General features: G+C 37.1%; 1 protein-coding gene across 2 annotated transcripts in view; it reads left to right on the top strand.

The window, feature by feature from the left end:
* Positions 1 to 30: 30 nt before the first annotated feature.
* Positions 31 to 12,321, top strand: part of DCTN5 (dynactin subunit 5) — a 30,735-nt gene continuing 18,444 nt past the window's right edge. For both annotated transcript variants that reach the window (XM_007498759.3, XM_007498758.3), the window contains exons 1-3: positions 31 to 165; positions 3,139 to 3,207; positions 5,696 to 5,814. In XM_007498759.3, coding sequence (XP_007498821.1) covers positions 118 to 165; positions 3,139 to 3,207; positions 5,696 to 5,814 — 236 coding nt within the window. In that variant the 5' untranslated portion in view covers positions 31 to 117. The remainder of the gene's footprint in view (positions 166 to 3,138; positions 3,208 to 5,695; positions 5,815 to 12,321) is intronic.

Here is a 12,321-nt window from a genome sequence, read left to right as displayed (position 1 = left end):
GGATGGGGCGAAAGTAGAGAACGTAGGAGGGCGTCTCCCCTTCCAGAAAGGAAGTGACGGTAGAAACCGGAAGCAGGAGGAAGGGAAACTAGAGATTGGGAGACGGAGGTTGCCGAGATGGAGCTAAGCGAGCAGCTTTACAACAAGTCGGAGTACATCGAGACGGTGCGCTGGGCGATGCCGGGCGGCGGGGAGTGGGGCGGGGGCTGGAGGGGGCAGGTCGTCCTAGAAGACTCCCCTCTGATGGCTGGGCCGCCTCGTCCCGCCCATCCCTGGGCAGCCCTAGCCACTCCCCTACGTCCTGCCTCTCCCGGATTTAGCCTTGTCTAGGCCACCTGTCACCCCTTTGGCAGAGGCCCCGGCTCTCCCTGCCACCCTTTGCCTTTGCTCTGTTCGCACCATCGGCCCTTTGCCTTCTTCCCTCTACAGAAGAAATCTTCTCGAGTCCTCAGAACCTGAGGGAGTTTTAGAGATCTTTGCTTGTACAGATAAGGAAACTGAGGCCCAGAGAGAGGGAACATGATTTACCTCAGACCTTTCAGAGGACACATAGATGTGGATACTAAACCGCACCTCATGACTCCTAATCCAATGCTTATTCCATTTCCACGATACTTTCTGCATATCTTTATATGTTTAGTTTGAATGCTGCCTGCCACAGGAACTCTTTTTTTCCATGAGACTGGCCACCTACTTCATTCTGTTTTGGGTTTTCATCTTGCTGGTCCAAGGTCTGCATAAGTGGTAGCACTTAAAGAAATAGGATGGAAAGAGTAAACTTATCCCTCAAAGATATCAAACAATTTAGTTCCATACCCCCACTGTTCTAGTCCTTATCCTGTCTTTATTCAATGGAAATGTCAAAAAGAGCCTGAACCTAGCAACCTAGTTTTCCTCAGAAATGTAGCTGAATTTTCCTTTAGGGAAATCTCTGCAGAAACCCATCCTTAGCATCTCTGTGCTATGACTTCTAAACAGGAGTGGGAAGAGGGGTCCAGAGAGAAAGGGGCTGTGAAGGGAACCCTTTTCTACCAATTCTTCCTTTTTTTTATTTTTAACTCTTACCTTCTATCTTAGAATCAATGCCCCCCCCCCTTCACTTTCCTTTTTGTTAGTGTAGAAAGTTTTTGAAAATCTCAGAAGCACCAAATTAAGCTTATCTTCTACCTCAACATTGGGCTAGAGAAAGAATTGATAGCTGTGGGGGACAGCTGGGTAGCTCAGTGGATTGAGAGCCAGGCCTAGAGACTGAAGGTACTAGGTTCAAATCCAGCCTCAAACACTTCCTCACTGTGTGACCCTGGGCAAGTGACTTAACCCCCATTGCCTAACCGCCTAACCCTTACCATTCTTCTGCCTTGGAACTAAGGCAAGAGGTAAAGGCTTTTAAAAAAAAGTAGTTGAAAGCAACAGATTTAGTAGTGTCCCACAAAGAAAACTTAAAGGATTTCAAACTACTATGTTGAGTAGACTACTTAGTTTTTCTTCTTCCTTTTGAAAATGCTAGATATATTGAAAATGCTTTTAAAATGAAATATCACTAATGCTTTGGAGTGGAGTCATTGTGCCAGGGTTCTAAACTTTTTTTGAATAATAGGTACCAGCAGAAGCCTGGTAAAGTCTATGTAGACCCCCTTCCCAAAGTAATGTTTGTTGCCTATCTTCATAATTAAAGAAAATGCTACATTTTAATTAGAGGTTAGTTTTCCAGTTCAAGTTCATAGGCTCCTGAAAATCTATCCACAGTTTGTGGACCCCAACACTTTGTGTAGTGGAAAGAACACTGAAGCTGACATGAGAAGACCAGGGTTTGTTCAAATGACAACCTGCCACTTGTGTGAACTTTGGCCATTCATTTTAGAGTGCTCCCAAAAGTCCTAACATTCTGTGCTTCTTTGAAGACAAAAGGCCTATCTGTGGGGTCTCACAGAAGAAAAGAAAGTGAACCTGAAAATTTTCTTGAAATTTTTCTTAGCTTGTAGGCCCTAGTACCAAACTTATGCTGTTCCTCATTCCCCAGTTCCTTCCCTACTGGAACTCATGCCCCAGACCAGTGATGGTGAACCTTTTAGTGTGCCAAAATTGTAGCCCTAGTGCATATGCAAGCCTCTCCCTTACCCCAGACTGGGGAGGGAGGAAGCACTCTGATTGGGCTGCTGGGCAGAGGGGCAGATCATGTGAGAAATGTCCTCAAGCATGTGTGGAGAGTGGAATGGGAGCAGCCTCCTCCAACATGCTCTGGCACGTGTGCCATAGGTTCACCAACACAGCCCCAGGCTGTGGAAAGTAACACCTTCACCTTTAAGCTGAGAGAATTCCCTTTCCAGTTTGGAAAGGTGAAGTGAAGATGTTTTCAGGTAGACCATTAAACAATGGGTTCCTTGGGAGCTGGAGCTATTCTTTATCTTTCTTTGAATGGCCAGTGCTCAGCACAATGCCTAGCACATAGCAGGTGTTTAATCCTACTAAGAGAGCTGTCCCAAGTTGGAATTCTGTATTCTTTCTTCATAGAAACATTGTTACATGTTAGTTAAGTTTTTTTTTAAACCCTTGAAGAGTGGTAAGGGCTAGGCAATGGGGGTTAAGTGACTTGCCCAGGGTCACACAGCTAGGAAGTGGGTGAGGCCAGATTTGAACCTAGGACCTCCTGTCTCTAGGCCTGGTTCTCAATCCACTGAGCTACCCAGCTGCCCCCTAGTTAAGTTGTGTAGTACTGTTTGATTAAAACTGATACTGACATTTTAGGCTAGATGGGCTTTTCTAGAATGCCTGAGAACCTAATCACTATTTTTTTTCTATAAGAAAATAAATTTCAGTTTCTCAGCCTTTGATGTCCATTGCTTATTTTAATGCCTTGTGTCTTTAACTAGAGCATCCTGAGGACTAGTACTACATCTTAAAATATTTCTTGTCCCTTGCATTAGGAAACACAGTATCTTGCATACAACTTCAACATTTGTTGATTGATTTTGATTTTCACATACATTCACTCCCAATTTATCTTCTGTAGTTGTGATTCTCAAGTCTTTATTTCCTGGTCTTTGATCAAGTTCTTACTCCAACACAACCTCTCTGGATAAGAGTTTTAGTGCACAGAACTTGTTGATCTCATCTAGGTTCTTTGTTGCTTTTCTTCAGGCATCTGGAAACAAAGTCAGTCGCCAATCAGTTCTGTGTGGAAGCCAAAATATTGTGCTAAATGGAAAGGTAAGGAACCAGATCCAACTGCGTTCATTTGCAATGCAACTAAATGTTATATTTTCAGCAGATGCTACCTTTTGGTTAAGGTGATTATCCATATGTACTATTTCTCTCTTTATATTTTCCAATTATCCTTGTAATCCCTTTATTTCAGAACTTTGATTTAATATTTATGGTTTCGTGTATGTTCATGCTCCTTGATTGATATATAAGTAAAAGTCGAGTATCCTTAATGTTTCTAGATTACCTATATATATTTTGGTCAAATCCATTTCTAATCTTAATACAATGTTCTATATGCTGCCTTGGTTCTGACTCACTGTGCCTTAGTACCACTCTGTGAGATTAGCTACCAGTGTTCCAGTCTGTGTGTGTGTCTTTAGTCTCTTGAAGTCTGATCTCTTACCAGGTTTTTATATTTTCTAATTTGGGGGTTGAGGTCTACTACCAAATAAGGAACTTGTGATTTTTATTCAATACAGTGGAACTCGTAGTACTTTAACCCAACAAAGAGAATTTTTTCCCTTTAATTACAGGAAGGAATTATAAAGGTAAAATTATTGACTGTACTTACTTGAGATAGCAGATTTAAAAAAAAAATTAAAAAACAAAATAAGTGAGCATCCATAAAGCTTACAGGATGTAGCTTTAGAAAAATACAAGGAATTACATTATTACTTTACAATTAAAAATAAAGGCATTGAATTCCTTGCTCCTAGAGGTCATACAAACCAAAAATAACTTTTAAAAAAGGAATATTTAACCAAAAGATAAGAGGTTTATAATGTATAACTTTGATTATATAAAATTTAAAAGTTTTTACACTGACAAACCCAATGCAGCTAAAATTATAAGAAAAGCAGGAAGCTGAGAGGGCAAACTTGGCAACAAGTTCTTTGATAAAGTTCTCGTTTCTCAAAAATATATAGGGAACTAAACCTAATTTTTAAGAATAAAAGTTATTCCTCAGTTGATAAGTGGTCAAGGAATATGAAGAAGCAATTATCAGAGGAAGAAATCAAAGGTATCTATAGTCATTTAAAAAAAAATCCTCCAGTGAACTGAGATCTAAGGCCTATAAATGGATGTTTCTAGGTTCAAATCTGGCCTCATACCCTTCCTTGCTGTGTCACTTAACCCCTATTGCCTAGCCCTTTCCATTTTTTCTGCCTTGGAACCAATATAGAGTATTGATTCTAAAACAGAAGGTAAGGATTTTAAAAAATCCTCTAAATCATTAATAATTAGAAAAATGCACATTAGAACAACTCTTAGGTCCTATCTCACACCCATCATATTGGTTAAGAAGTCAAAAAACATAAAATGGCTTAGTTGGAGGAGGGATTGTGGGAAAATTGAGACATTAATGCTCTGTTGGTAGAGCAATGAAGCCCAAACATTCTAGAGTGAAATTTGGAACTATACCCCCAAAGCTATTAAACTCTGCATATCTTTTGACCCAGCCATACTGGATCTCTATCCCAAAGAGATCAAAGAAAAAGGAATGGGACCCAAAGCTACCAAAATATTTATAGTAATTCTTTGTGTATTGCAAAGAATCAGAAAGTATAGGATACCCATCAGTGGGGGGATGATTAAACAAATTATGGTATATGAATGTAATAATAGCATTTTGTGAGGAAATGATGAAGAGCATGATTTCAGAAAAACCTGGGAATACTTATATGAACTGATACAAAGTGAAAGAATACAGAGAACAATTCACACATTAGCAACAACATTGTAAAGATATTCAAATGTAAAAGACTTAGGAACTGGTCAATACAATGATCCATGATGAAAATACTGTTTCACCTCCGCATGGAGAATTAATGGTCCCAAAGTACATATTGAACATTTTTTTTCTCCTTTTTCTTATTCCCCCCTCTTCCTCTGAATATGGCTAATGCAGAAAGTTGTTCTTTATACGGCTTCATATTTGTAATAGGTTTTATATTTCTTGTCTTCTTGTTGGTTAGAAGATGGAGAAATTTGGAACTGAAAATAAAATAAAATTGAATGAAAAAAGATATATTTGTTCAAGACAAGGGCATTAAAAGATTTATATTTGCTTACAAGCCTAGCATTTAAATTATTCAATAAAGACTGAATTTATTTTTTTTAATTCATGAATAATTGCTTTATAATGGACTGTTAAGAGGAAAGTTAGGGTTATTCTAGTTATGTCCCTAACCTCTTGAAGTTGATGTTATAGAAGCTGTTTACTTTGTTGTTTGGAAGCATTTACTAGTTCATGGAAAAGGAACTATTATTCCCTCCCAAAAGTAGTCTCTTGATGTTACTGTGAGGGAAAGATAACCGCTAGATAGACCTTTAGTCTCACTTTATTAGTTTACCATGTTTTATATTCTTTCAGTGCAATTTTCTCTTTATATATTCTTTTAACCAGAAGACCCAATGGAAATAGCTCTGAAAGAAGCAGCTATCCTTTTACCTCTTACCTAAATGAAATACCTTTTCTTTTTTTTTATAGACAATCATAATGAATGATTGTATTATTCGAGGGGATCTGGCAAATGTAAGGATTGGGCGCCACTGTGTTGTGAAAAGCCGTAGTGTTATAAGGCCACCATTTAAGAAATTCAGCAAAGGGTAGGTATTTCATTACCATTTCTCCTTTTTCATGAAATTGGGATCAACCCAGAATTACCACCATTAATGTTAGGTGGTACTATTAGTTTCTAAGCATTTAATTACAATTTAAAAGAACAAAGGTCTCGCTCTGTTGTTTTAGGCTTTGGTCAAACCTTCGATCACATCTGTAGAATCTGGTATGCTTTCTGGTTCTCTGAGTCTCAAAGTCAACATATCATCCTGCCTTCAGATGAGTCATAAGCTATCTGTCCTCTACTCTTTTTTTTCCTAGTGTTGCCTAATGGGACCTTAAAGCATTTTTCCAAATAGAGGACATTAATTTTCTTTATTGTTTCGAAGCATTTACTGGTTCATCTTCTACACCCAATCAATTGATCAATCAAACTTTTTTAAAGTGCCTGATATGAGGTGGTATAATGAGGTATAATTCTCACCTTATTTCTCACTTTCATATAGTACCTTCCCTACTCATTTCTTTGGGGCCAAGCGGAATTTCCAGTTAGGCAAGTAAAGCCTAGGAGTATAAAGTAACTATGTATTTTTATTATTTATTAAGTATTCTACTTGACAGGAAGTTTAGCATGATGGATACAGAGCTGGTTTTAAAACTAAGAAATCCTACCTTCTAGTACTCCCTCTGACACATACCATCTGTAGAACCCTGGGCAAAGGGTACTTTCTCCCTACTAGACCATCTGTCAGTTATACTTGCCTCCAAAAAAATGATTAAGAGAGGTATTATATTGAAGTGAGAAAGAGGTTAAGTGACTTAACTTGTTAATGTTCTAGGCAATCCTTTATTACTATAAGTTTCAGAGAAGGTACTGACCTGCATTGACAAAGGGAATTTCCTTACCTAGGAGTTCCCCATACCAATAAAAGTAGAGGTTTGCCTTAAAGTGGGCCTTGAAAATAGGCAAAACTAGCATGTTATTGTATCTGCTATCTCTGCCTACCATTGACAAAGAAGAAAGAGAAATATAATATAACTGTACCCACAACCATGTTCCCAGTTGGTTCCCTAATGGTAGCTAAGTAATGGCACAGCTTTTGTTCACTCATTTTTTTAGTCATGTTCAACTCTTTATGACTCTTTTTTAGGGTTTTCTTGGCAAAAATATGGAGTGGCTTGCCATTTTTTTTTCTCCAGCTCATTTTACATTTGAGGAAAAGAAAACAAACAGGGTTAGGTGACTTATCCAAGGTTGAATAGCTAGTAATAGTGTCTGATTTGAATCTTCTGATTCTGAATCTTCCTGACTCTAGAAAGTTCTGAATCTTCCTGACTTTAGGCCTGGCACTTGATCCACTGTGCCACCTAGCTGTCCATTGCATGGCATGAACAGAGGTTGAACAGCTGAATTTCACCTTAGGAGAACTAGAACTAAAGAGTTCTAATGTTCCCATTTTTCCATTTACCTAAAGGTATTTCTTTAATTGTCCTGTCACCCCTTTGTTTGTGTGACTTTTTCTGTCTTTTATTGTTTTAGGGCAGGTTTGCATATATTCACTGAAAATTGATCTATCCATTGCTTCTTGCTGCTCAGCAGTTCAATAGAAGAAAGTAGTAAGCAATTCATGTCCTCTGCACCTCTAGAGAGAAGGAAAACAAGAAGACTAAGGAACCAGATATATCTGATCTAAGCTCCTTTCCCTTCCTCCCTCTGAAGAAAATGGAATTTTAGGCTCTGAGGTCTAAGACTTCTAGACAGTATTAGAAAATACAAAAGAAGTACTCCATGAAATGGAGAGGCGCTATAGTTGTGCTTCCTACAGACATATCTGTGAGACAGGTATCCCTTTTTAGTCTAGATATAGATACCAATTCATAACTGTTCTAGAATTTCAAATAAGATATTGCCAGTAATTTTTTTCATGGCTGCAGTTTTGATTTTTTTGTTACTCTCAAATCTCTCAATGATTTATCATCTGTATCTCAGGATTTAGAATATTGCCTTAGAAAACAGTAGATTTCTTCCAGAAATATTTTTTTGGGTTCAGTTTCTTACTGCTTTTTGTGTAGGACAAGTGACATTAACAATTCTTACTTTTTCTGCAAAACTAGAATCCACATAAAATAACCCAACAAGTGACTGGAATAATTTCCAGTGAGATAAAGAAGTATCTCACTATAGTATCAATACAAACAAAACTTTAAAGATTTTATTAAGTGATTGCCAACATAATAATAAAGCTTAAAGTCTTTATTGATCTGTGAAGAACAACAACTTCCTTTGCTATTCAGAATTGTTATTTTAATGATTTCAAAATGTGTTTTCCTGTTTCCCAACCCTAGTCTTTCATGGAACACTTCATCTTTCCAAAAGCCAAACATTAATATAAAAGAGTTTTTAGCAGGTCCAATGGAGTTTATCAGAAAATGGTGTTCTACCCACCCACCTCCATACCTGCTGAACTTGTCCTCCAAAGTTTAAAAAGGAAACTGTATGTTCTCTGTGGTTTCTAAGCTCAGGAAGAATATTTTTAGTAATAGTAACTGCCAGTACTTTTTGGCAGTGTTCTGTGTAAAACACTTTTTGTCCTTTAATTCCTACCTAGTGCAAAAGTATTAAAAAAGGTTTCTAAAAGTACATCGAATAAGAGGCATTCAGTGGATTGAGAGCCAGGTCTAGAGCTAGGAGGTCCTAGATGGAAATTTGGCCTCAGACAATGCCTAGCTGTGTGACCCTGGGCAAGTCACTTAACCCCCTTTGCCTAGCCTTTACCACTCTTCTACCTTGGAACCAATACATTGTACTGATTCTAAGGCAGAAGGAAGGGTTTAAAACAAAAAAGTACATGGAGTCCAAAAGTAGGACCATTAATACTACCACCAGCCATCAGATGGCAGTGTAAGCATAACAATGAGATTTGTCTTTTCTAGTAGCTATAATTAATTTTAACCACTTTTCCTCTGTTTCCAAATAAAAGTCATTTTTCAAAATGCTTTTACAAATACCTCACAGAGAAGAAAGGGAAAGAAGGGAATCTGAATTGCAAAAAAAGTCTGATAAAAATTGTTCAAAAAATTATTTCTATGTGTAATTGAAAATAATTTTAAAAAATTAATTCTTAAGGGCCAGCTGGGTAGTTCAGTGTATTGAGATCCAGACCTAGAGATGGGAGGTCCTGGCTTCAAATGTGACCTCAGACACTTCTTAGCTGTGTGATCCGGGGCAAGTCACTTAGCCCCCATTGCCTAGCCCTTACCACTCTTCTGTCTTGGAAACACTACATAATATTGATTCTCTTCAATAATATTGGATGGAATATTGGAATGGAAGGTAAAGGTTTAAAAAAAAAACAAACAACCTCACAATTACTACAATTTTGCTGCTTAATGTCTATTTAGCATCCATAGTGGTCTGAATATTGGTAACTGGGTTTTATTAGAGGCAACTTGATCTGTGGATTGGCAAATTTAGCAACTCTGTATGAAAAATTCAACTTCTAAATAGGCTAATTTGAAAAATATTGGGTTAAAGTTGTAGCCCTTGGACCTAGGAAATGCACCAATTACTGCCTTTTGGAAAATAGCTACTAACTTTGTGAAAGCTTTTAAAGGAAGCCTCAGATCAGCTTCAGACATCTAGTTAGCACAATGGGTAGAGTACTGGGCTTGGAATTATAAAGACCCAAGTTCAAATTCAGCCCTAGACACTTAGCTGTATAATCCTGGGTAAGTCATGTAAGTTAGATGTTCCTTAGTTTCCTCATCCATAAAATATGAATAATAATAGAACCTCCTTTCCAGGATTGTTGTGAGGATAAAATGAGGTTATATTTGTCAAGGGCTTTGCAAACTGTAAAGCACTTACTGATGTTGTTAGTCAAAAAATTGAATGCTGGAACATAACTTTAGGAAACAACAATATAAGTTTCTAGAAGGAGGGAAGGAGACAGGAAAAAAAAAAGATATTTTTATTCCCAGTTAGTGGCTGTTGAGTTTTTTTTTTTTAATAAGTTAGGCATGGGATCATTTTATTGAGATTTTTATTGACTTCAGAGCAAATAGTAGGCATAAAGTGATTTTTATTGCTCTCAGATATAGACACTAGAAGTTGCTGAATGAAAATCAATCTATCTTTAAAGTGCCTTTAGAAATTAAAAAGGCACATGAAAAATAAGAGAAATTAGCAATGTTTTCTTATGAGTCCTGAGCTATTTTTAGGTACCAGGATTAATTTATGTTCCATTCAGTTTAATAAGAAGTAGAATTAGTCCTGGTCTTTGAGTGTGAATGTCTAATAAGCATTCTCATCAAACAGTATTAATTAGATGTCCACTTATTTCTTAAAGTGTCAAGCAATTCTCATTTCCTCTCATCTTTTCTTTCCACATCGCTTTCTCTTCCTTTCTGTGCTACCTATCCTTTGAGATGCCCAGGGCTCTTATGCCATCCTAATGACCCATCTGAAAGGAAGAAGGAAAATAAAATGATACGTTAATTCACATCAGTGTTTCTGACTGAACTGTGGAACTGCCTCAAAAAAGGCTTCAGTGAAAAGAATAAATCTAATGATGGAATTTCAGTCAATGTGAGACTTGAATAGAAAAGGGTTGAGGTTTTTTTTTTTAACAAAATGTCTTCCCGATGTTCACAAGTTAAACTAAGTAGGCAAATACTTACATGATCCCTTCCTTCCAACTTCCCTATTTATGTTCAGTCTTATCATCTTCCCAGTCACTCAAGCTCAACACCAAGAAGTTATTATCTTTGACATTTTGCTCACTGCAGTTCATTCAGTCAAGTCCTATCAATTCTCATACCTTATGAGATCTAGAATCCGCTCTTTCTTCCCAGTTTCTACATTTTTCCCTTCTCTGATTTTTCCTTCTAGTCCATCTTAAATATTGCTTCTAGACAAATCCTAAACCATTTTAAGCACAGCTCTGATCTTAATAAACCTTATTCAAAAATCCCTAACGACTCCATCTTATCAAATATAACTTTTTCATCAAATACAACATTCCCAGCCTCATCTACCCCTGCTTCTCTTCATTTATCATACACTTCAAACTAGGCTATCTGCTATTCCTCAAACACATGCTCCCTTTCTTTTCTCCATACCTTAATTCAAGCACTTCATTCATGTATAAACCATTCTTCTCATCTCCACCTGTTCTAACCCTATTTGTACTTCATATGCCACCTCCCCATGAAACCTTCCCTCATCTCTCATTGAAAGAAAACTTTCCTTTTATTCCTATAGCATTTGGTTTATGTACTTCTCTATTGCACTTACCACATTCTACTTTGTATCATAATTAATTATATAAAATTTATCTCCCCGACTAGTTTTTTAGGTTGTTGAGGGCAAAGGCCGTTTATCTATCTTTCTGTCCCAGCATAGTGCTGTACATTTATTAAGGGTTATTAACAAATTGATGAACCAATTAAACCAATAGTGCTGGCCTCTAATATATAGTACATGACATCTAACTTCTTGGGAATTCAGCTTCCATGAACTCCAGGTTTATTCTTTTTCTATTTCCATGTTTATTCACTATGGGTTACCAGAAAACTACTCAGTTGCCTTCTTTCACTTAACTTCAGAGTCCTAGTATTTACTACTGCCATTCCAAATCTGGCCATTATAGAATGAATGCTCTAACACATCCCTCTGTGATCAATCAATCAGTCTATGGATTGTATTTTTTTCATTGTTGCACATTGAAGGAAAGGGATGCAGAAGAGAAAAATTATGTTGAGAAATAAACAACTGACTAAGAAAGTATCTTGAGAATGGGATTTGGAATTCTCGATTGCAACTTTTAAAATGTGGGAGTGACAGATTCCTGATTGGACATGGAGTAAAACTGACAGTTTGGCAAAGATATATTTGCCAACTATATTTGCAAATCTAATTTTTTAAAAGGCTTTTTAAAAGATAGGGACAAGATAAGACTTCATGTGTATACACATATATAAATTTGTGTGTCTGGATATAACATGTGTGTATGCATCTACTCATGTTGGATACCTTAAGAGAACAACTAAAGAGAAGGAAGAAAAATAGCAGTTGAGCCATCTAGAAGTTGGAAACAAAATCCAAGAAAGGAATTCTTTCTTCATGGTTTCAAAAGTCTGTATACAAATACCTGAGAGGTTGGGAAGATGGAGAACAATGCTCTTCTGCATTTGGCAAAGAGATAATACCAGCAGATATTTGGATAATTAAATTCCCCCTCCTCCACTGTACTATAGATCAGAGTCAGGCTTGTGATCCATTTCTCAGATACATCATTCCTCTACAGATCATATGTAATCTACTTCTTTGTCAAAATCACTTTTCCAATTATCATCCTTCAAATTTGGTCTACCATAATTTCCCCTTCTGGTTTCTGGATCTTTCCAGAAACAAATATACCTTCTCAGTAAATAGTTCTCCCCTCACTTTCCCTTTCATTCTTCATGTCTTTTGTCTCTGTGTCTCTGTTTTTTAAAAAGTCTGCCCATTCAAAGCCATATTCTATCATAGGTTTCTTCAATGATATTTATAA

Source organism: Monodelphis domestica, chromosome 7 (assembly GCF_027887165.1).
Source record: "Monodelphis domestica isolate mMonDom1 chromosome 7, mMonDom1.pri, whole genome shotgun sequence".
NCBI classification, from domain to species: domain Eukaryota; kingdom Metazoa; phylum Chordata; class Mammalia; order Didelphimorphia; family Didelphidae; genus Monodelphis; species Monodelphis domestica.
This window is presented reverse-complemented; position numbering and strand designations above follow the sequence as displayed.